Source organism: Rhea pennata, chromosome 3 (assembly GCF_028389875.1).
Source record: "Rhea pennata isolate bPtePen1 chromosome 3, bPtePen1.pri, whole genome shotgun sequence".
Taxonomy (NCBI): domain Eukaryota; kingdom Metazoa; phylum Chordata; class Aves; order Rheiformes; family Rheidae; genus Rhea; species Rhea pennata.
This window is the reverse complement of record NC_084665.1, coordinates 95281706-95307591: the sequence shown is the minus strand read 5'-3', so window position 1 is coordinate 95307591 and position 25886 is coordinate 95281706. Positions and strand designations below refer to the sequence as shown.

At 39.4% G+C, this 25886-nt stretch overlaps 1 protein-coding gene across 5 annotated transcripts in view; it reads right to left on the bottom strand.

Moving 5' to 3' along the window:
• Positions 1-55: 55 nt before the first annotated feature.
• The window catches only part of FILIP1 (filamin A interacting protein 1), a 110635-nt gene continuing 84804 nt past the window's right edge, over positions 56-25886 (bottom strand). For 2 of the 5 annotated variants that reach the window (XM_062572838.1, XM_062572839.1), the window contains 3 exons: positions 19150-21955; positions 10950-11173; positions 56-1796 (listed from right to left, as the gene is read on the bottom strand). In XM_062572838.1, the coding sequence (XP_062428822.1) occupies positions 10967-11173; positions 19150-21955 (3013 nt within the window). In that variant the 3' untranslated portion in view covers positions 56-1796; positions 10950-10966. Of the gene's footprint in view, positions 1797-9283; positions 9394-10949; positions 11174-19149; positions 21956-25886 lie in introns of all 5 variants that reach the window. The other 3 variants (XR_009958021.1, XM_062572840.1, XM_062572841.1) reach the window with 3 other exon arrangements.

Below are 25886 nucleotides of genomic sequence, written 5' to 3'. Positions count from 1 at the left end.
AGGCAAAATGTTCCTGTGCAGGGAAATGGTGTAAGCTCTACCAACAAAATGACTCTTTGGCAAATATAAACAGCATTTATTGTGTTTAGACTACTCATTATAGCCATATTAGCAAACTTTTTACAGTGCAGATAAACCCCAAGAAAGCTTATACAGGCCCAAGATATCCTGCCACTTTACAATTTCAGTATTTGTTACAGAATTCTCATCTAGAAGAAAAAACATCTCCAATGGTTGGAAAGCAAACTGAAACATGAAGATCAAATTGACTACATACCAACGCGATATTACAGCTTCAAAGATGAACTGTTTTGGTCATCTCAGTGGGACACTGAGCTAATGCACTCTTTCTGGCATCCCAAGTCCTATCTCCTGCTGCAAAGCAACACCGCTTTATCTTCCAAAAAATACAAGTCACTCTGTTTCTCCCAGTACCTTCTATAATAAAAAGTCTGCAGTATTTTGAATATGTTGATGATTTAAACTAAAAATGCATTATAGAATACATAAGAAGAAAAGATCTTTTATGGGTTGTATCTGGCTTTATATATAATTCACTCAAAAATCACTTTAAGTATAGCTGCCACAGAGCTTTCCAGATGCTGTTTGAAAAGCTACAGCCACCAGTATAAAATGCTTAGTACAGCATACGGCAGAGTGCACGACATCTCATTTATACAGTCTTACTAGTCTTGCACTAAATGGTCTCATACTGAGTTGACATATTTGCCAATGAAGTGAAAGCAAAAGTTAGAAACAGTTACATCATTAAGTGCTTGGTGATAGATTCCTCTTCATATCATAAACAACATTTGAATCAGCTTTACTATGTATATCACTGTGATATTACACTGAAATACCAGTCAGAAAAAGCAAATATCAAAGCCATACTTTCTGTCCCTATTAACAAATATATAAGTGAATACTGTCAACCTTAAGAAATTAGAGTTAAAATTCAAACACTTGATTACATTTGCATAGTTGTGAAAATTTATTAACTACAGTGTAATGAAAATCAACTCTTTTGGTACAGGCAGAAGTAAAAACATACATTATATAGAAAAAAATCACAGCTTTAAAAACTGGCTTACATTGTTTAAAATGAGTAATTCTGGTTGTATTTCAAGGCATTGGACTTTAATACTTAATTTTATGCCAAACCATCACACAGTGCAAGAAATATTCTGCAACAGTACAAATTCTATACAGCAGTCTTCAGAGCATTTAGTCTCACAGAATCATATGATGGCAAAAAATTTGTGCTGAATACTTTTTCCATTTAAAGATAAAATGTTGCTGAAATTAAATTTTACTTTCTTTACATACTCTTTATTACAAAAATATCAAATTGCAAATTTGACAGTGTATTCTACAAATAAATGCGCCATGGACAACAGGAATTACAATTTTGGGACAGTTACATTACAAAGTGTATTATAAAAATAAATTATATTGCAAACATCAAACAAAACCAAGCACGTGCTTTAGGCTTCACAAATAAAAGTGAAATTCAGCTGGCAGAAAGACTGCTACTCTCTCTCTGACTATGTACTCTCAAAATATCAGCAAGGCCATTCATTCTTAGAGCTCTACCAAGAAAAAATATATAAAACCTAATGGAAGCAATAAAACACTTCCATGAATAATCAGTAGCACAAGCGACCCCGGTGTTGATGGTAGAGAGCTTCTGCAGTGATCCATCCAACTGGTCAGGAGGGTAGTGCACACAGAGAGGATCTGCTGGGGGAGGGTGTCTCATCTAGAGTTCATGCGTAACTGATGAATGATGACACTCTCTAAAAGAAAAAGATAGCAAAACATTTGGTTTTACGAAGCTGTCAATAAATTACAAGTCCTTTTAAAAAAGAACAATTGCAATGATAGTGCAAAGCTTTTTTTTTTCTTTTTTTTTTAAGAAGTATCTTGTAGACTTCTGCTCTCAGATAAAAACTGTTGTGGCTAATGCCTCAATGAGACATTGAGAAACCCTGTTAGTACCAGGCAGGCTAGGGCTGAGGAGCCCTGGGCTCCCTCCTCAGTGCCTGGACTATCACCTGGTTTTCCATAAGGAAAAGGCATAGTATAGTTATATAAATTAAACTATAGGAACACTTAAGGTTCCAGTCCCACACCTGAATCAGGAAGAGGAAGACTTGAAGTTGGGTCTCTTCTATCCTAAGCAAATCTATCAAAAACCTGCTGGCAATTCTGAAATGGGGATGAGGAAGAGGCATGGAGTCGTTTCTCAATTTAGTGGAAATTTGACTTAGGAAACCTATATTGGGCTGTCCATTTATATACAGTGAAAAGTTATGGGCTAGCTGAATCACCTTTTCCAACAAAAAAAGTGTTTTGTTAGAAAATCTTCAATTAGTTTTATTCACAGGTAGTAAAAAGTCTGCTTGAATTTTGCTATTGACTGTAATAGGGATAAATGTCAGCCACAGTATGCAAAACTAAGTGTATATTTAGTTTTTGAAAGGCTGGATTTAAATTTGCCATGTGTGCAACAGAAGAGATCCCTGATTGTGGTTAACCTCCAGGCTCTACTGAAACATTCAATAATAATTACCTGGTCTTACGTTTTTCTATCTAAATACACTCCTCTTACAGACAACATTTCTTAAGAAGAATTTAGCTATCAATTATATTGTCAATGTATTTTTTTTAAAAAAAAGATGTATTTTATGGATTTGAAATAATACAACTGTATCAGCACTAACTAGAAACAAATAATACATTTTCAGAAATACTCATTTCTATAACTGAAATTTTGTCTTGATATCTGCCTCTCTTAATAGTCTGAATATTTTTCAAAATTTATGATACACAAAAAAATATGCTCATCATATCATTGTTCCCTTTTACATTTTTATTAACTTGTGCCTTGGTCTAGCTGCTGAATAGTATTTGCAAGATCTTAAAGTTAAACTGTACACCAGAACTCTGCCACTAGGTGGCATGTTCTAGCTGTATTACTCATACAGGTTGAATCAGAAAAGCAGGGCTAAGGCAACAGTCAGGAAATATGTTAAGGCAAATGAAATAAAAGAATTTCCAAAATAAAAATATGTCTTTTCAATTTAATTTATAATTAAAAAATGATTTTCAACACATCTATACTTGTTCTCCCAGATCTGAGCAATGAACCTGAAAACCCACAAACTACATTACATTTTGTCTTCATAACCAATGCTGTTTTTAACTAAGAGCTCTTGATGAATATCATGTAAAAAACTACATTTACTTAAGATCAGATCGTAATCTTAGGTGAAATTCCCCATTAACTTCAATGGGAGTCATATGAACTCTCTAAGGAGCAAATTGTTCTTAATGTTCACTATGCACATTATATATAAATACACTGAACTTAGAAACAAAATCTAAAAATTAAATGGGCTGCAGAAAAACATCATCCTCCCCAAAAGGTCTGATTACTGATTGAACAGCAAAACTACAGGAGGTTGCTGAATCAATCTTCTCCCTATAGACCAAATATAACAATTATGCAAAAGAGAGTAAAAGAAATATTTAAAATATTCTAATATTCATTTTTCATTAACTTCTCATACACAGATGCATATCTATGCGCTTACTATTTTCTAACAATTCACTTTACATTATGTAAAATATATAAAATCATATTGTAGCTACTAAAACAGATATATAAACAGTTATTAGCCTAAAAGTTTAATTAGGGTAGATTCTGTCAGAGTTTTGTGAGAATAACCTCTGTAGGAATATGATTTTTTCTGTAGGATACGATTATATAGATTTTTCCAGGATTATAGATCTGAACATTTATAGGACCTATAAATTCACTTAAACAAAAATGAATTTATTTTAATGTTAGGGAAAGAAAATGAAGGTGTGTTAATGCAAAAATGCTAATTCTGATTTCAGTCTGACTGATGTCAGAATTTCTCAGAGAAATATATTATTAATACATGGCCTATCAAAAATACCTATTCATATAATGAAGTACATCAACTGACACTTTAACACATTAAGTTTAATTTTTTCTCGTACTTCATACAAACGACACCAAATGACACAAAAATGTAGGTACCACAGACAATGCAAGTCCAAGTGACAGAAGCAGAGAATTATACATCTGTATTTCTATTTTTTTAAATCCTGTTGAAAAGAGCTTTTAATGTGAAGAATCATTTGTACTTGAATCTTGTCAGAAGAAAAATAAATCCAGATGTGATCCTATGTGGTTTTGTTCTCAGAACTGATAGCTCTCAGTTTGAGAGTAGTTAAGCCTGATTACATTCTTCCAAAAAAGCCAAGTAAGAGTAGTGTCTATGTAGTTAAGAACGATTCAAAGTGTAGCTAACAGCTACAATGACAACTGTTGGATGCAGTTTTGCCCGAGAGAGCTCAGTCAAAATTAAGGGAAAGAGAATAATTCACACAGACTTAGGGGAGAAAAACATTCCCCTAAATGAAAACAAGTTCGAAAGATGAGCTCATAGGGACTCCTGCCAGCAAACTACAGGTTTCAAACTGACTCAATGAGATCAGCCACTGATGTGTGATAGGAACATATAATTGGTCTGAAAATTGTCCTTACTGGTGCAGTTTATGCCAAAACCCCCTGAAACGCAGCAGGACAGTAGCCTACCCTCTTTAATGATACACTCTTCAAATGACCAGACTCGCTGAATATTCATGTAAAATACTGAGCAGGTTTGAGAACGTGTGTAACTTATTTCAGGCAGCAACATATCATTTGGCATCTAACTGGCATGACTCAACAGATTAATGTCACTTTAGAGATTACTCACATGATACTAATTACTACGTGCTGTAAGCAGTTTGAGGTTTAAAGAGGGTAACATGCATACTCTATATTCAGAAGAGTCGCAGAGTGTTGTTTCTTTGAAAAATCACGCTAGTGAATGTTACAAAAGGGGGAAAAAAGGGTGGGCTAAGTAAGACAACGTCTCTGTGTTTTTTCAAGCTGTTGTTTACTTAGCACATTTTAAGACCAGAGAGGAATCCCCCAGGGACTATAAATACGAAGTTCTGCCTGCCCTCATTTTCAGTCATACTTACTCAAATGCTCTACTAATGTTTGTATTAGGAACCATTATACGAATGTATATATGAAACAGTAACTCAGGTGATAGGATCCAGTGTAGAGACCACAGCAGAAATTTTTTATTAGGAACTAGATTTAAAATCGCATGGATCAACTGGAAAATTCAGGGTGCAACTTCTCAGTACATGCTGGTCTATACGAGTACATGCTCTTCCCCTCTCTCTGCCTTGCTGTTGCCCCAGGCTGCATGCTCCCACTGCTAGGTTTGAGCTGCTTGTACGGCTACAGTCAGCCAGAACAGGGGGTCTCTCCAGCTGACACCGAGCCCTACACTGAGCCCCACGCTGAGCCGGTCCTTAGCAAGCCGAAGTTACGGCTGCACTAGCATCAACACTGGCACCAGGGAAGGAGCAGAAGTCAGAAGCTAGCAGCGCTGCCACCCTTCCTGGTGCCAATGTGAATATTTATTAGCTGAAAGCTGCTACAGACCTGCTTCCTGAGTTAAAGGGATGAGGACACAAACTGCAGCAAGGGAAATTCAGATTAGATACTCGATAAAGTCCTTCATAGTGAAGGTGGTCAGACACTGGAACAACTTGTCCAGGAAGACTGGGGAATCTCCATCCTTGGAGATATTCAAAACTTGACTGGACAAGGCCCTGAGCAGCTTCAACGGACTTAGACGTCTATCAGCCGTGTTTTGAGCAGGACGTTGAAGCAGATGATCTCCAGAGGTCCCTTCCAACCCAAATTACTGTAATGATTTTATAATTGTGACAATGTAGGGAACAAGAGAGCTGAGCCAGACACACAGAGACAGACAGAGAGCTGAGACCTTGTGACTTGATCATAGCTGCACAAACAAAACAGGACATTACTGAGACATAAAATGGCTTGCCGTCACACTTTTTTTCAGAGACAGAACTTCGGAGACACTGGTGGCTGTATCCAAACTAGGTCCTTGGCACTGCTGTGATTATGAGATGGGATAGGAGGGGCAAAAGACAGCTTTTCTGCTACCTTAAAATGCTCATGACACTATAGTCTCACATTTGTGAAGCCAGCTATCTCCTGGAATTCAGAATTGTGTATTTGACACCTCATCATCTTTATCATCCATGAGGAGAGTGATAACTCAGAATAGGATCCTGAAAAAATAGCATGCTGAGCAGGAATCCACCTAAATACAGCCAAGAAGCTAACATTGAGGACAAAGTTGTAAATCCTGACTCCTACACTTCTCTGAGGTTTCAGTGTCTTTTTCAGGTGTCATTGCCAGAGGCTCTTTCCTGTGCTGTGACTGCAACCTTCTTATGAAGCTAACCAGGCTCCTTCTCAAGATTTCATAAAAAATGGAAAGATCTTAAAGGACTGAGAAAGAGGTAGAAAATTTTCCCTTCTTATACAAATATGCCATAGTAAGGGGACTCACACCATAATATGAGGATCCTATGTTCAAATTTCACCTCTGCCTAAAGGAATTCAAATCCGTATCTCCCTGCTTTCAAAAGACTACTGCAACCATCATGATTATTCTGGTTTGGATCCATTTTGTTACTGAAACTGTTCCAGTTGATAAAAAAAAAAACAGAGAAAAAGGAAAAAGAGAGCAAAAACATGATGATTAGTAATTCTAGACGGTCACCTGGGCAGAGGAAGGCCTCATTTCTGCATTCTAATCCAGTCATGGAAAATGCACAAGCAGCCCTGTAAATAGAGGCAGTAATGTTTTCCCATGGATTTGTGTCTCACAGTTTGATTCTTTGCTGCCTAATAAAATCTGAGGTTTGAACAAAGCTTGTCCCTGGGGCATTTCTGACATCACTCTCTTGTGTTGGTCCTTTGATGTCGTACAGGGGTGAGCTCATGCCACATTCTTTCCCGCAGTGCGTGCATTGTTAAGGTCTTTCTCCTCTTCTCAGTTGCCCTCTTCATTAAACGGGAGGAACTTCTTATTCTTGAGGCCCCTATTGCTTTGTCAGATTTGGCTGAATTTGGTTAAAGGGTTCAATGTTATTCACCAACGGAGGACAGACGGAGGGATGGATAAACACAGACAGCATCATCTTACAAGCCTTCTTTTCACAGAAAGCCAGGCTCCAAAGCAGCCTTTGGAACAAGGACCAGAGTCTGGGGCTCCCTCTTACTAGTTCAGTACCCTGACTACTCAACCAGTCTCTTGTTTCTGCTCGGTGAATAGTGAAGCACTCCGTGTGAAACAGCACAGCATTTACCGGAGGCAATGAGAATGCCACCTTGTTCCCCCTCAGCTGTGTCTCTCCGCACTACTGGTAGACTTGCTTGGCACTAAGATGGGTTTGAATCTCCTCAGATATTGGTGAAAAGGGGGGACCAGTCTCCAAGCTTTGAAGGAAGGCTTCAAGCAAAGCTTTTAAAAATAAGCAGCACTACCCCTACATTTGCGTAGTACTTGATCTCCTCGGAGCCATTCATGATTCCACAGTCACTTCAGAACAGCCACTCATTTCCTACGCTTCTCTCTTGACTCTTCTGGCATAAGAGTCTGAATATCCCAGTGGAGCTAAGCTAGGTTAAAACTAGCCTTCATGGTTTTTACCAGATTCCTTTTAGTTCAGATCAGTTCCCCATTTAAGTTTCAACAATTGTGCTATCTCAGGGGACAACCACATGGAAGTGAGTGCTTCACTGGCTAGAGGCCATGGAAAGACAGGACTACATCATTTGACTGCAGTCGTGGTCTATATACTGACTTCAAGTGACAAAGAAATTGGGGCCTTTAATTCAGTTTAAAGCCCTGAGAGGAAATGAAAGGATACCTAGACTACGGATCTCAGGTTTAGAGGCTACAGTGCTAGTTAAGTCAAAATTGAAACATTGCTAGACGAATACAGAGGCATCTCCATGCAAGCTGGTAGCTTGAGCTGGAGCTTTATGGACTGTATTTAGAATTGGTTGCCTGAATTGCCTGTGGAGCTGATCCTGAATGGAGAACTTTACTATACTTACTAAACATAAAACTGTCTTCAGATTCAGAGGAAACTCTAACATGATAAAGACAATTATGCTTCAACTTTTAAGACTTCTGAACTATAAGCTTTCTTTTTTTACAATATCATCACCTTAATTTTCCTCCGCATTTAATAAACAAGTATCTCAGGTCAATTAAAACAGATACTAAAAAACAACGAGTGTAACTAAAGATCCCCCGTCTAACATGCTCTAGGTGACCCTGCTGAGCAGGGAGGTTGGACTAGATGATCTCTGGAGGTCCCTTCCAACCTTACCTATTCTATGATTCTATTTTTAGTTAGCAGTTACACCAGTTACCTCACTCCAACTCTTCAGACTTCTGTTGGGCTGGCTTGGGAAGCAAAAGTTCCTTTCTGTTGTGCTACCTCTGGGAAAAATAACAGGATCTTTCATCTACCTGTCTGGAATTTCTTGAGTGTGTCTCATGAAGTCCTACTGAACCCTACAAGAGTAATTCCTAGCTTGTGCCTTCAGTTCTGATTCTGTTGCTCTAATTTATGTGTCCTGGATTTCAGGTTCTGTAAGGCTGACTTGTTTCTTCAGGTGAATTACTTTCTCAGATCTCATCCAAAACAAATAAATTTCTCAACTACAGGCACACTTGCCCTGGGTATAGCAACAGTTAACTATGGAATAGTTAGTTTCTTTCAAAAAAAGATTTGAAAAGGAAAGCTTAAGCCAGCTGTAGTTCATCACTGTATTGAGCCACATTAGCTTGGGGCTCATGTTTGCAGTATTATTTAAATGACTGTTTTGAACTGAAAGATTGCTTCAGTGCCAGTATTTAGAGTGAATATGCAGCTAAAAGCCCATAATAATATGTCTCCTTCAAACATCTGCTAAAAAGTCTACATTACAGTAGGAACAATAAGATCTCCACAACAATTTATTGACAAATTGAGGCTTTTAAGCAATAACAATTAGTTGAGAGAATCTGATGTATTTCTGGCATTGTAAGTCACATTACTTGCTAATTCCAACTTCCAAGTTTTATCCAAAATACCAGGAATGTAATGTTATGATAAATGATACTAATATGAATCTGATTTTCAGATGTTATAGAAACCAGAACTTTAAAATTAACAGGTATTGCAGGTGCTACACACATGTAAAAATTAAAGTCTACTTCTTTCAGATGTGATGGCAACTTTTATGTCCTCGATACAACATCCTTCATGCGAATAATAAAATGCTGGCTTTCCTCTGGGCTAATGTACATACCTGGATCTTAAACAGGAGAGCAGTGCAAAGGGCTGACTAAGACAAAACATCGCTTGGATTGAATATAATTTTGCTGACCTTCCGTAGTAGAGTCTTCTATCAAATCTCTCCTTTTGAAGAGAAAGCCATTTAATACTTCACCTGGTAGTACATTTTCTTTTCTGTGAGCTGTATTCGTTACTTATCAGTTGTCTTCCTGTCTTTCTTCTGAAACCTGTTCCCAACTACTGGCTCCTTTATAGCTTTCTTGATTGGTAAAGTATTACACAAGTTTTAAAACCCATGTTTATCAGTTTGCTCAGCTCATTTTCTCTTGTTTGAAACTTTCTTCAATGGAAATTAATCACTTAATGGAAATGCCCTGAAATAACTGTAGGGTTATTAAATAAACAGTCATCTGCATCCACACTCATTTCCATGCTGAAACAATTCCTTAAAGCATGCTTAAAAATGCAAACATGTAAACAAGGAAATCACAAAGAAGGAAAAAAAAAGATGAATGTCCATGGTATTGTGGTCTGTATTTAGGAGAAATATATCAAACAACTGTGAATTCAGAGTAACTTGCACACCAAGTCCTAGCTCTTTCACTGACTGTATCTGAGTTGTGTTCTTAGATAGCAATTTCTGCCACCTGCAGTCTGTGTTAAGGAGTCACCATATGACAGAAGGATACGTAGCAATTAAGATTCTCTGACACACTTCCCTTACAAGGAAAATCAAAAGGCTAATGAAGACACTGGGATGACCTGCCGCCTAGACTTTAGTAGTCTTTGGAACAGGCACAAATGGACTGTATTGATTTTAACCAGATCAATGTTTCTTAGACTTTATTTTAAAGAGCAGCCACCTTTTGGCTCACCTGCCTTTACGTGACTCCTGTCTTGGCAGTAGCTCGATCTCCCTAAGTCAGGGAAATGAGACCCATAAGTAGTGACTACAAATCTTAACTCCACTTTGAGAGAAATTATCTACTGCCTAGTACTGCTGCTGCTGAATGTTTTGCAATCTCTCAACCTTCTTACCCCCTTGAATTTTGTAACTCCCTTGAGAATGCAGCACACAGCAGAGAAACACATTTAGATGAGAAGTTCCTACATAGAAGGTTGGTCACATTCATCAAATGGTGCTGGTCCTTTCTCTTTTCCTCTTCCTCCCTCCCCTTAGGTACAAGCTCTTATTAAAATAAAACATCAAATATACTGTTTCCTAGCATTGCTTCCCTAGGCAACCAAGTGTCTCAAAAGTGTGATCACAAACAGGAAGGAAAGTGCTCCATGCAGTAGCCAAGGTGGAAGGTGATCCATTAAGGTGGAAAACAATCTATTAAAAGTGACCAATCTATCTCCACTCTACTGTAGTGACCAAACAACCCACATTTTTCTTAAAAAGTGACCAGTTCTGTAACTTAGAACTATTCTAGACTAGTGTGGTTGCCCATTCTCACTTCCCAGTCTGCAAGTGTTCCTGGGGATACCACTGCCTTTTGTGATGGCTTTTCTCCCCTCAGTTAAGAAAACAAAAGGATGTTGTTAAATTCAGTAGTCAAGGCACACACTTATTAGTTTGTTATCAGCTGCAAGACTTCATTAGTATATGCAGACATTAGCAACTAAACAGACAGGGGGCTGACTGCCATGGTAGCAGTAAAACCTGCATAACCTACCCCCTCAGCCACCGCCATCAGCCCTTCCCCCCGCCCAGGGAGGCAGAGCTGCTGGCTGAAGACTTCTTCAGTTCTATTTTCATAGACTGAGTCTCGGCACGAGGCTCGAATTTTGTCACATTTCCTGCTCCTGGGGCTGCCACTACTGGCTTTCCTGCTTTCATACCTTTTGACACGGGAATGCGGGTGGGTGTAGGTCTCGGGGATGACCCATCCTGTCCTGTCTGCAAGAGAGAAAGAGAAAGAGAGAGAGAGAGAGAGAGAGATGACATGAACTGGAGACTTTTTCTTGTCATATATGTTAATCTTACACATTTTATTGGATCTCAAGCAACACTGTTCCAAATCATTCCCATTAGCAAATCTATGTTCACATCAGGAGTAGCAAATCCTGCTAGAGTAGGGCCCAAGGTACAAAGTCAGAATCAAACTAGCTTTCCAGAGCTGAGGTCCAGTGTTTTGGGTGCCATAAGCATGGGAAGCCCTGCAAAACTCCACAGTACAACACAACACAGAACTGCATGAGAGGCTACCAAGACACTAAGCTGCCAGGTGTACAACATTAGCATCATGCGCAGCCGTTAGCATGGGACCTGGAAACAGTACAGCCACATGAGGCATTTAATGCTGAAGCCAGAATAACTGCTATAAGTTCAGACCTGTTGCAAGATTTCTCAGCAACTCAGTGTAGACAAAATTGAACTACGCTTCCCCAAGTATTTGAGCCATGGCTGGGGATACTTATTTCTGCACTGGGAAGCAAAGGTGTAAAGGGAATGAGTAGGACTGGGACAGAGAGACAGGGCAAAGGTTTGGGTTTCCTTTTCCTGTTGCTGTGGGAAGAAGGGATGTGTGAAACGGTGCTGCCAGCATGGAGGCTTCACCTCTTTGAGCAGAAGCCATACTCGATGAACCCTGGCATAGGTGAAACAGCTAGTCTAACTTTCCAGAGATACCTCAAGGCACTGTGCATACAGGCATTTACTCACCCTGCCGACCTGCTGCCCTTCACAATTGCCTACCTAGCATGCTCATCCTCAAGTCTGGGTATTTCAGAAAAAAAATGGCCTGCGGCAACCTTTAATATTTTATTCCCCTGGATGGAATACAGTTGAGCACCCTTGGCCTCTGCATGGGGCTGGCAGACTCAGCACAGCACCTACCTGGGAACTGGGCCCTTCTGGAGTGCCAGCTGGAGGCTAGAGATGCTATCCTAGAGCCTTGAAAAGCGCAGTTAATACATGTGTTTAGGCAACTGAATCCCACTCTGTAAGCACACAAGGAGCATTTGGATAGGACAAAAAGATTTAAAAGGGTAACTGTTCTTTTCTAGAAGTCTCCACACTGGCCAAATAATGTTGCACATGCTCTACAAAGCCAAAACTGGAAGTTACCCTTTACAGATCACCACGAAAACTGGGAGAGGAAAATGTGTTTCATCTTCTGCAGTATTCAGTATAGACAAAAATGTTAATAGTGACAACCTCAGCTGAATTTCAAATGTGACTCGTTTTCTGTTCAGATTAGCAAAATCTTCGATCTCACGGAAGAGAATACCTTTCATAGGATGCTGAAATCCCAGACCTATCTGCTAAAAGACTAAATTCTGCAGCTTATCACATACAAACAAGACAAAACTAAACTACTGAAATAAACTGGATTAGGGGATTGTGCTGATTGTAACATATACTTGCACATTTACTTAAAAATGCTTTTAAATAATGTTCCACAAAGAATTTCCTATTTCTCTCTTGAAGGATTTCCAGTCAGTAGCATCAGAGCTTTCTCTCTACATCCTGAGTATTCAAAGTAAAAGCATTCCTTAATCTTCTAAGAACAGCTCAAAACCCTGTGTGTACACACACACACAAAAAAAAATCACAGTTGAAAAACTTGAATGCCGTCTGCCTGGCAGGAAGGAAGCCATTTTCAATAACTAAAGGCAACATTTACAATAGCAGTCTAAAGGCTAATATGGAACTCACATGTAGATGTCAAAACAAGTTAGGTCCATACAATTCGGTATGGCAAAACATGCAAATGCATTCCATCAGCCTTGGAAAATATGTCAACATCCCGTGGAACCCAAATGACAAACATCTTGTGCTCCCTGAAAGCGCTCCGCAGTGTGTAAACATGAGGCAATCAGATGAAGTAGCTGGAATCTCAAGCATTCCTTGAGCTTTATTTGCATGTAAATTATTAACTAAGGATTTAGGCACTTTTGAGTTACTCATTTCAAGCCTAAATCTCTCAAAATCACTTTGAAAAGAACCCTAACTTGCCTGAATTTTTTTGGTTTCATTACAGCATACTAATGTGTTGATCATATGGAAGCTAGTATCTGCTTCACAAACAGCTACAAGAACGTTTTGTGCTTGCTAAATGAAGAAAAACTGCACAAAGGTGGCTCTTCAGGAAGCAGTCCCCTCGCATAAGGACACTTCACTAATGTCAGTGGCAGAGAACCCACACAACTGTCTCTTGGTGATTTCTTGCAAAAAAGAAACTCAAAGCAATTCCCTTTGCCCCGCCTGTCTATTAGCTGCTGTCTTGTCTTCTGGTTGATACAGAATTGCAGCTCCAGCCAGAATGTGGCTGTCAGTCCTTAGGCAGCCAGCACAGAGCACCCATGAATTCAGCAGCCTCAGCAGGAATGCAGAGTGAAGCTGAAGGCTCTAAACTGGCGGTACATTTTAGTGGAATATTATATAGATGGCCAGAGCTAGATTAGTAAATACATTACTGCATTCTGATAGCAAGATAAATACATGGGACCTGTAAGTTTTTAATGTTGATAATCAAGGCTCACTGCAGATGGTTACAAGCATATTAGGCAATCAGGTTGCATTCAGGTTGAACAGTTGTAATAAAGGATGAAAAGCAGTTTGAACGTACAGAACATTTAGTGTTTTATAACAGATCCTGATAAGTGCATTTTACTGATATGTGAAAGGGGTGATTTTATGCACACATTCACTTTTGGAATATTTTTAGTATTTCTGGCTGATACATCAGAAGGCTGTGCTGCCATTTGAAAGACCTGGACAGGCTGGAGAATTAGGTGGGGAGGAATCTCACGAAGTTCAACACGGGCAAGTGCAGGGTCCTGCACCTGGGAAGAAATAACCCTAGGCACCAGTACAGGGTAGGGGCTGACCTGCTGGAAAGCAGCTCTGCAGAGAAGGACCTGGGAGTGATGGTGGACAAGCTGACTATAAGCCAGCAATGTGCCCTTGTGGCCAGAAGGCCAATGGTATCCCAGGGTGCATTGGGAAGATTGTTGCCAGCAGGTCAAGGGAGGTGATCCTGCCCCTTTACTCAGCCCTGGTAAGGCCTCATCTGGAGAACTATGTCTGGTTCTGGGCTCCCCAGTACAAGAGAGACATGGAGCTACTGGAGAGAGTCCAGCGTAGGGCGATGAAGATGATCAGAGGGCTGGAGCATCTCTCGTATGAGGAAAGGCTGTGAGAGCTGGGCCTGTTTAGCCTGGAGAAGACTGAGGGGTATCTTATCAATGTCTACAAATACCTTAAGAGAGGGTTTCAAGGGGATGGGGCCAGATGCTTTTCAGTGGTGCCAACTGACAGGACAAGAGGCAACAGGCACAAACTGAAATATAGGAAGTTCCACCTGAATATAAGAAAGAACTTCTTCACTGTGAGAGTGACAGAGCCCTGGCACAGGTTGCCCAGAGAAGGTTTGGAGTCTTCCTCTCTGGAAATATTCAAAACCAGCCTGGACATGATCCTGCCTAACATGCTGTAGGTGACCCTGCTTGAGCAGGGGGTTGGACTAGATGATCTCCAGAGGTCCCTTCCAACCTCAACCATTCTGTGATTCTGTGATAAAAAGATATTTTTTCAGCACTTGTTCTTGAGTAGATCAGGGCTCAGCTTTTCCTAGGCAGCAATGGTTGGCCTATACATAGCCATCTAGAGCAACCTGAGATGCCCTGGGCTATTCAAGCTACCTGCACAGCACTGGTAGGGAAGACACAGGATCTAAGGATGCTTGCAATCTCTGCTAAAGCAGATGGAAGTGGGCTACTTTAGTCCCAAAATGGCACTAAATATCCAGACAACTGAATCCAGAAAGAGTGGGATTTGAGATTGAGTCAATACAGTCAATGGAGCTTAGTGGACAATTCAGTTCACAATGAAGCACAGAGCCAGAGGCATCTCAGCTGAATCATCCTCCAGGCTCTGCTGAGCCAGCCAGGAGAGCTAAGTGTATGGACTAGGGGACTGATTCAGTTGCCCACACTCAAGATCCTGTGCCATGCTGTATCTCACCAGCTTCCACTCCAGAAAGATACAGGTCTGTGTTATACCTACCTGTACCAAACATATGTCTTGACAGCCACAGGGCATGCAAATGGCACCACACACCTCTATGTGGACAAATGAATGGAGCTTTTGATCTCTACTGGCATGTAATGGAAGCTTGAAGCACTTACAAATAGCTAAATGTAGATGTTGATCTCAGACTAAATACTGCCCAAATTAAAGCATCTCTATAGCTGCTTTAATTTGTGCCTAGTTAGCTCTGGCACCTAGCAGATTTTCAGCTGTGCCCTGCTTCCTTGGTCACAGACAGCTCTGAATGCTTGGTGCAGTGCCATTACATTAGTCCTGCTGTAGCCAGGGACTTCCTCCACTCCTTCCAGATCTGCATGTGACCAGATGCACTAGCTATCCCGGCTAGATGCCAGTCCTGTAAGAGACGGGTAGTGGAGGGATGAAGAGATTATATGACTTGCACTCTTCTTAGTAGCCACAGAAAATCCAAGTACACCAGCAATCCCACAGCCAAATTTAAGGTCTAAAGCAAAAAACAGGATATAGGCACCGCAGTTGTTCTTTCTAGAAGAATATTTGTCTGTATTCTGGAATTTTTCAATGCGAACCATTTAAGATTTTTAGGGACTTTGATTAACGTGCTAAGACAAGTCTAACAACCATGCTATAGTTTCAGGCTGCTTTTGGAGCCCTGTATGCCTTCTGGTCTCATAGCCTTGAATGTTTGTTTGTGCTATGGTCCATGTTTTGTAAAAAAAATACTAGGTCACTTCTGCTAGGTCTGCTCTGGTCATAAAAGTATTTTCCTCAGAGCGAGTTTGACTCCAATCAAGCTGAGGAGGATCAAAATCCAGTTCTCCCATTTCCTAGGAGTTACCCAAATCTACACACCATCATATAACAGGAGTTACCATCAGCCTTGACAGTTTAGGGTTTTTTTAAATGAAAAGTGGATGTGGTTCCGTGCTATTTGCTGAATTCAGTCCAGCTAGTCTAACAATCAAATCAGTACTGAGATGCAGGATGGACCAAAGCTCCTGACTTGGAGACACCTGTAGGACGGGACTGTTTTGGGGAGCAGCGGTGGTCTGTGAGCCCACTTGCCCAGCTGCCCGGCCTCAGGCTTGTGCAGGAGGGAGAATACGAAGTGCCCAGGAAAGATTCAGGTCCAATGTGGAGGAGCTAGTGAGTTCAGGAGTCAGTAGAGACACAATCACTTTTTGGATTGCTCTTTCAGGTTAAGTGCTCAAAGACTGCCCAAGTTCTCCTTCAGATGTCGGAGCCTTTCTTTGTATCAGGGTCTCATTTTCTTCCAATCAAAAGTGCTACAGACTCAAAAAAGGAGCTGGGTTAGGGAGATAAAAATCTTTCACTGCTCTAGACCATATGTCAATGTAAATCAACATAATAAACAATAACAGTCACTATTCCTCCACTCTCCTAAGTTGTCCTCAGTGAAACCATCATCTCTCTTTTTGGACTCACTTATGTAGGGAGTAGGCTGAACCTTTAAAAATGCCATGTGTGCACCTCAGAATTAAGTTGCAGTACTGAAGATAATGCTATAATTAAAATTGGAAAAGGAGTTAAATGTTTTTAAAGGATGAAAACAATGACTGCAAATTCGTTACAGCAAGAGATGAGAGCTAGGAACTTCAGAATTAGTCTCCCTTTTCTTGGTACTGCATTGCTACATTGTACAGCACAACCTGTTTGATGAAAGCTAAAGATTGCAGCTTTGTATCACTTTCTCATCTTTGATTTTATGAAGTCATACTCTTTAAATAATATCAATGTTTGTTTCTTCTGTACTTTACAGGTGTTACTACATTACAACTTCTTCTTCTGGCTAGCGGCATTGAAATGTGTAAATGTGTTTTTAAAATAGGCATTTGTAAAACAGATGGTGAATACATGTCTTTTTTTTTTTTTCTTTTTTTTGCAGAGGATTAAGGAGGAAAGAGCACATTTTGGTTTGTTAGAAGTTCCCAGCCCATCTGACTGGGAGGCTTAAAATTCAAACAAACAAACAAACAAAAATATAAAGTAAATCTTATGGTTGAACTATTTTCCTTATATTCCAAATACAGGAGGATGAAGTGAAGAAGCCACTTTTTTACCAGATGAAAACAAAACAAAAAAGTTTTGTCTGTCATGGTTCAGTGCATCATCACAGAAGAGACATCCAGTACAAAGAACATCCAGTAAAAAAGAATGAGGAATTCTTAAAAAAAAGTTTTTCAAGCTTCCGCAAGACAAAGGAGTCTATAAATGAATGAATTCGAGACTTTTTTAAGTGAACAGTTGCCTACAGTATGTAGAAAAGCACTGTACAGTAAAGTACTTGCAATATATTATAAATTGAGAGAGAGAGCGCACGTGTGATCCCAAATAGATCGGTATGTTGAATGCAAATTTTTTTTCTTTTTTTTTCTTTTTTTTTCTTTCTTTTTTTCTTTTCGTTTCTTTTTTTTTCTTTTTCTTTTCTTTTTTTTTTTTTTTTTTAAGTCAGGGGCTTAAATGGGAATGGCAGCCTCTTTCCAAAAGTTTGGAAAAAACTTCCATATGAATATATCTTAAATATACTTTGGCACTTCAGAGAAAAGAGATGGCTGAAGAGGCATGTTATAGAGGCCTACCGACACTTGAGTGGCTTGGACAAATGAACATGACTATTTTATATTAGTCAGGAAACAAGAATGAAAGTGTAACTGGTGAAGGCATTGCATAAAAGGTATCGAACAAAAGATAGCATTTTTCCCATACACATAGCCCGAATATAGCCTGAAGCAGAATTCATTGCCCTATGATGTAGCAGAAACAACAGTATAAATGAATTCAAAAAGCATTTAGAAGAAAACACCATGGTTTAATAAACACAAAGATGAGCCCATTTCAGAAATACCTACCTATTGCCAGAAGTTGGGAAGAGACTCTGATGGAAATATTACTCTATGTTTACCCAGTCTTAAAATAATCTTTCCCTGAGCATCTACTATCAAGCTAAACGAGCCTTTGGACTAATACAGTACCGTTGTTTTCATATTTTGGTTAAAATCTCCTTTTCCCACAGAAATTCCAACTAAAACAAGGCAAAACAGTGCCCAAAGCCAAGACCATAGTAAACCTGGTGAGATAACTATCAATATTATCCAAGACACTGGCTTAAATGGGATTTTGCATGTAAAAGAAGCAGGGGAACCTCCACAGAGGCATGCTGAGAAAACACCAAGAAATAAGGTGGATGAACCACTACTGTAACACAGCACTTATAAAAGCAGAGAATGACAGAGGAACAGGGAGAGCTTTAACATTCACTGGCTGAAAGAGACTTGGAGCTGTAAATAATGGTACCAGCACCCTGCATTTTTTTTCCACTGGAGTTCAGCAGACAAAGCACTGTGTATATTATAACACATATTAAATTTCACATGTAACAGATATAATGAGATTATACCAAACAAATAGCAAGATCCTCCAGCTAGGTCAAAACCCATTATGAATATTTTCATAATTCAGAATTGGCACTTACCAAAAATAAGAATACAGTTTCCTGCTCTATTATGTCCCTCATTCTTTGCCCCTCTTTCTGCCCCTTGGAAAGTTTACAGGATTGTCACTATTTTCAGTAGCTTTGCAGGGATTTCCTTTGAAAGTTACTCCTTTGGGAGACAATGCCAAAAGTACACCAGGGTCCAATACTGGTATAAAAGTATCTGTTTTCAACACAGGGCAATCAGGCAAATTCTTAAGCTCATATCTGAAACAAATGTAGGGAAGTTAAGAGTTTTCCCTCACCCCACCCATTATTTCCCTGTTGGTGTTTCAAATCCAAATTATGGATTCTTCTCTTTACCATGAAGGCACACAGACCCTCAGCATAAGACTATGCTGCTTACCACTGATTGTGTTCCTCGTGTGGAAGATGTTGTAACAGGAGTTATAGTGATAGTACTTGTCACTTTGCTTGCTCCTGGTCGTGGGGACAGATTGTTCCGGGGGGATCGCAGGACGGTACCAGTCACAACTTCTTTTTCTGCTGCTATATTCACTGGTCTGACTGTTATCACAGGACTTGCACCATCAGATGCAGCATTAGGAGAGCGCTTAAACTGAGAACCTAAGTGGATGTGAATTTTGTTGTCTTCTGTTGTTATAATGTTGGCATTGGCATTGTACTTCCGGACTGGAGTTGGGACAGTTTGTTTTTCTGGTGTTACTTTGAAGACAGCCCTTCCCATGGTCATATCTTGTGACTGTGGAGAAACAGAGATTTCTGCTGGTGCTGCAGATGTCGATACTGTCATAATCTGAATTGGTGATGCAGGTCTGTCCAAAAACGGTGCTCTCCCTCCATCTGGAGACTTTTCCCTGGAGAATGTTGTTATAGTGACTGGAGACATAGAACGATCTGAGCCCATTGGACTTTCACTGCCCTTTCCTTTTGGGGACATAACATTTGGAGAGGGAATGATGGTTATTCGTGGCTTCTGGTTTCCCAAAGTAGGAATGACAGTGGTGCTTGAAAAAAATTCCTCTGAGGTTGGACTGGTTATCTCCAAAGTAGCTGTGCTATTCTCATGATCTGGTGTCACTCGAATATGAAGAGGTTGACCTTGCTTTGGTGATAGGACAACCTCCCCAGGATGCCCGGCACTACCATGGGTTCGGGGTCCTTTATCAGGAGTTACTTGAGCCCCAGTTTCCCTCTTTCTCATCCATGGTATCCAAGATTTCCTCATTGCAAGTTCATTTGCTGCTGGAGGATATCTCTCAAGCACCGAAGAACGTTCCATGGGTTTTTTCAGACCTACTTGTCGCAGATTGCTCATGATGTGGTTCTCCTCCTGGAAGGATTTCCTTATAAATACAGCTGGAGTTTCTTCTTCTGCTGCTTCACTGCTTACAGCATCTGTTTGCACACCAGTGGATGTCACAGGAATATCTACCATTCTCCGTCCATTTATGCTGGGCCTCAGAGCACGACTGTAACGCTTAGAAAGTTCTAACTCTCTTGTTAAGTTCAGAACTTCCTGCCCCATGCTTTTGTTTTTATTTTCTTCTTCCATAAATCTTTGTTGAAGAACTGAATAATCAACTTGGAGTTGGGAAAGCTGGTCTTCTTTGTTCATCAGCTCATGGATTTTCTCCTTAAGAGCTTGAACTTCTGCTTGCAAGTCTCTGCTTTTAGCCTCTTCCAGACGAAATCTGTGCCTCAACTCTGCTTCCTGGCTCACTGCTTCACCTTTTTCTATGGCTTTGTTTTTGGCAATCTGGAGTTTCATCTCCTCCAGCTGTTGAGAGAGAAAGTTAGCTTTGTCCTGCTCAGTTCTAAATTTCTGCTCTAGCTGATCATATTCATCTTCTGTCTTCATCAAATCTCCTTCAACCACTTCCAATTGCTTGAGACGTTTTTTCAGTTTTTCTATTTCAATGGTAAGTTCTTTAATCTTATTGTCCTCGTGACAAGCATGCTCCGGTCCTTTTCTGGCTCGACCTCTTGTTATTTCTCTTTCTACTTCCTCCATACCATCAATTCTTTTCTTTAACAGATCAACTCTACAGCTTAGTTCAGAGGATTTTTCTTCTTCACTTTTCAGTTTGCTGATTAATTCATCTCTTTCCTTTGTTAAACTAGACACTTTTTCCTCCATTTCAGATTTCAGTTTCAAAAACTTCTTGCTTTCTTCTATCAGTTTCTCAGTAACATCCATAACTTTCCCTTGTTCCACTTTAAAATTCTTGTTTAAACTCTCAACCTTTTTTTCTTCCTGTTTTATTTTTTCCATCATATTTTTTCGTTCATCAACCAACATTACAGTAAATGACTTCAGCTTTGTAAGGTCATCTTTTAAGCTTATTTCAGCCTTTTCCAACTTGCTTTCTGATGACTCAAGGTCTTTTACTCGAGTCTTCACCACTTCCAACTCATTTATCAAATCTTTAGTTAAATTCTTTTCTTTTTCCAAGTTTAAGTGTAGCTGGGTGCATTCAGACTTACTTTTAGTAAAAGCCTCTTCCAGTTTCTCTAGTTCTGACATTCTTTTCTGCAATTTTTCCACTTCAAGTTTCAGCTCTTTGCTATGGTGCTCTTCCTCTTGCAGCTTATTCTTCAGCTCTTTACACTGAGATTCAGTTTTTGTGATCTCTTCATCTTTTCCTTCCATTTCAAGCACACGTTTGCGGAGGTTTTCCACTTCTGCCATTAAGCTAGAGTTCCCACATTCCCCTTTTGCTATTTTATCTCTTAGTTCCTGAAGTTCCTCCTCAGCTTTTTGAAGATTTTTGTTAGTTTCTTCTAGTTCCTCTATTCGACGGGTCAATCCAACTAGCTTAAGCCTCAGCTGTCTATTGTGTGACTCCTGATTAACCAGTTTAGCAGTCATCTCCTCATGTTCTTGAGAAAATGATAGTGTCCTGTGTTCAAGTTCTGTTTCCAACTTCATCAGTTTTTGTCCATCTTCTTTTGTTTTTGCACTAATAATTTTAAGTTTTTCTTCTTCTTCCTTTAGTTTTTGATTTAGATCTTGTATTTTCTGGCTTTGTTGTCCAAGTTGTTCAATATGCATTTGTCTTTCATCCACCAGCATGAGTGCAAATGATTTGAGCTTGACTAGTTCTTCTCTTAGTTTATTGAGTCTCTTTGTATGTTCTTTCTCCTTGCGGGCTTGATAGATCTTCTCCTGCTCGAGAAGTTTCTTCAACCTGAAACAAGTTAGAACACATGCATTACGCTAGAAAATATACATAGTTGCTGTTTATTTCTCCAGTTTTAAGTCACTTTCATTTAGGAAGATTTTTTTTTTTTGCGTTAATGTCCTAAGTAGTCTTGCAACAGATAAATACCTCCTACAATTACATTTCCTTCCCAAATATTTTAAATTACAAAAGTTAGTTGAAAACTATAGAAAACACCAGAACTCCAAAAAAACAGTGGAATTTTATAGGTATATATATATATAGATAGATAACAAAGTTTTTATTTTCTTCACTTTTACTTCTCAGTTAGGATGTTGGTGAAAGTATACTATATCCCAAAAGGACAGAAATATCTACTTATCAATTAATTTACATCAAACTTGTTTTACAAGGTGGATTCCTCACCAACACATTATACACTCAAATATGTGTTAAATAAGATTTAAAAAACAAAACTAATTACTGCCTACAGCCCTACATAAATGTATCGATCCTGGCCATAAATAAGTCATCTGGACAGAAGAACAGCACAATAGCACTTAATTGATAACCACCAGGGCATTACCGGCAGAAGAAATTAGCAGGAAGAGAAGTTTGCCAGCAACTATTATATTAAAAGGTTTATTTTCCCAGATTTATTTATTCCCCACTTCCATTTACAACAGTAGATTTTGGTGACTACAAGGATCAGACTAATCAAACCTTTAGCTACAGCTAACCTCAGCTGGAAAATGTTCTAATTCATATCCTATATAAAGCTGTATTTTTGGACAACTCATGATACACAAATTAGGCATATCTTCAGAAAAATAATTTTGACTTTTATTTTCCAGGCTTATCCACACAACATTTCAATGGAGCAGTAAAGTATGCTTTTAAGTATTTTATATCTGTGCTTCATATTCGGAATACATTGACATCAGCACAGGAAGTGCTTGCACATGTGTAAGCACAGATTTATGAAGATGGTGATCTTCAACTGACAAAAAGGTACATATAACACAAGGATATATCTCCCACTAATTTAAGAGTTTTATTCTAAAAGGAGCAACGTGATTTAGAAAAGAAGACACAGGCATGCATGTTGCATGTACTGTAAATTGACATGTTTTTCAAACCAATGTCAAAGTACCTGCAACTCCCATATCAAGCTACATGTGATGAATCAAATCTACTTGCTTTGCTCACTGTATGTCAAAAACATTTGCATTTCTTTGTAGCCAAGGTACAAATGAAGTGACTGTAGCAGAGCAAGTTACCACCTGTCAACTAACTTGCAGTAATTGGAACATCCAAATCTTAGCAAAGGACCTTTTATCAGTAGTTTTATCTAAAATGTTGGGCTGTAAATAATAGTAAGTGAAGCATAGGTATACACTCCTCTCTGCTGCCCCCGCAATGAAGCGGAGCAAACAGCTCCAGGGTGCAACGCCCTACACAGAGGGCGTCTCTCTGAGCCCTCATCTGAACGCTAAACTAATAACAACAGCCTTATTAATTTCTCCAGCAACTATTAATGTTTCACTCCTCATTCCTTGGGGACCAGAAAGAACAGGAACTGGAATGAAAAGCTATGAGACAAGAGAAGGAAGCCAGAAAACAGAACACAGGATGCAGAAGGTAGGGAAGGAGAAGGCTGAAGAATGCATTTGAAAACAAGGGTCGGATAGGATGTGGGAGTAAGAGAATAGTAGGAACCAGCAGGAGAGAGAAAAACAAACAAACCTTATAGCTAACCTTGCTGGGTCATAGCTTATTCTCAAAAAATCTCTTTAGTTTTGGCAACTCTTTGGAAAGGACTGAAAAGACATGCTGGTGTATGTCTCATTATGGGTCAAGTTAGAATGTCAAAAGGTAAAAAAAAAAAAAGACCCACTGCCATTCACAAAGCACTCAATTTTCACACTGAAGAAGGAACTTTATTAGCATGCAATAGATTCCCTAGCTGTTCTATCACACTGCTTTATTCAAAAGATTCTGCCAAGAACTCTCCCTAGTCTCCCACATGCTACATTTCTAAAGAATAGCATGCGTCCTTTCCACAAAATATTATTTGCTGAGACAGAACAGTTTTACGTAACCTGGTGGTGTTCTAAATGACCCATCTCCCAAAGTCATGAAAATACAAGTTCCTAAAGAAAGAATGCTTTCAACCCCCATTGTGCCCTAGGAAAATTTTAAGGTGGCCCCTAAAAATTCAAAAAACAGAAAAAATACACAGTGCTTTGTTTTCTTTTTTAAAATCTTGCTGCTTTAAAGCCTATCTAAAGATGCTCAGAGAACTGCCCATGATGCTGAATAGCTAGGCTGTTCGTAACAAGCACATGTGATTTCCACACAGCAGTTGCTACAGCTAGTACACACTGGCCAAGCTGCTAAGCAGAGCGCAAAACAATTCAGCGAGACCCACGATTACCTGGGAGTACCGCTGAGACAGCCCCTTCACGCAAAAGGCCCACATATCTGTTTATTAAGATACAACAAAGAAATACCAGGGATGAGGCTCAAGAAGAAGAGAAGAAAGCACATTAGCATCGTCACTGCCTTGCTCTACGTATCAGGAAAGTCAGCAACATGCAGTCTTTCTCTCTAGGAAAAGCCAAAATAAAGTACCATTACTGTGCCAGCATGACTGGGTGAATTAGCATCTTGAAAAAAGGTAGAAAGCACTGTGGAACATTTTATCCTGCCTCATTTTTTTATACAGTGAAACTATGCCTAAGATTTAACAAGTGACCTTTCACAAGAAGTAGATAACTGAAGATATCTTTTTCTGTTTTCTGTGTCCAGGGAAACTGTTTCTAAAATCTGTTTCTGTGAGGGATGGATTGGAAAGCAGCTTCCAAATCTGTGTAGATGTCAAAGTAATAAAATACACATCTTCTTCAGTGTTATTATTTCTAAATACTAAAATAAAGCTGAGTTTATGCTTGCTTTTGTATCTTCTGTGTAACTCTCAAAACTCAGTGGTTAAACCAGAATTTCAGAATTCCAGGATGATGTTGTCCCATCTTGATCCTTACAAAGGATTTATTGTCAGGCCTCTCATCTAACTGCTGCTGCTAATGTTTCCTGAGTAGCACAGATCTGCATGGACTCCAATGCAACGCAAAAAGCACCTCAGGGACTCGGAGAATGTATGTCTTTAATGTGTTATCCAGAATAACTGCACTCTGGACTGTCAAGAAGTTGAGAACACCTGCACTCAGGGTCAAAATAAACAAAAGAAAAAAATGAATAAAGTAATGTGGAGCTAGATATAGTCAAAACACCAACAAGTCAACAGTTTGGCACTCTGAGCCCAATCCTTGTATTTGCTGTTGTTTTTTTTTGTTTCATTTTAAGAGATGAGGAGAAGTATTTGGATAACATAATATAATCTGCATTTATAAGAGTCAGTAAGAGTATCAAAGGCTCAGGATTTCAGGACACAGCAGGGAAGGAAGCAGATCAAGTTCCTTGTAAAAAGGGAGAGCAGACTGCCTGTTTGCCTTAGGAAAGCCCTACTAAGATCTAAGGAATATCGTCTTTCCCCATAGGTTACCATATACATTATTTCAAAACATGTAGCCCAAATCATTCTCTGAATATATGGCCTTCTATTGTTGTAAGCATCTTCCACTCTTGCAGGTGCTCTCTCCCTCTCCTAGATTTCTTTGGCAATCTGACTGCACCACAGTATTTGAAGAACATATGCCCTACAGCTCCCTACAGCTGTCCAGCTTTCAGGAGTATCACACTCATTTTTCCAGTAAATTGAGTAAGTAGTAAACTTTTACACATGAATATGAATTAGCTGCTGGAGTTAAAAGCAAACATCCTAAGAGTACAGCACCATTGTCTAATTTTGCATCATCAAAAAAGTTGCATCTGATACTGACTGATGCTGAGGCAGGACACAAAAGCTGCTGATGCAGACAAGTATGGTCACCTCTGC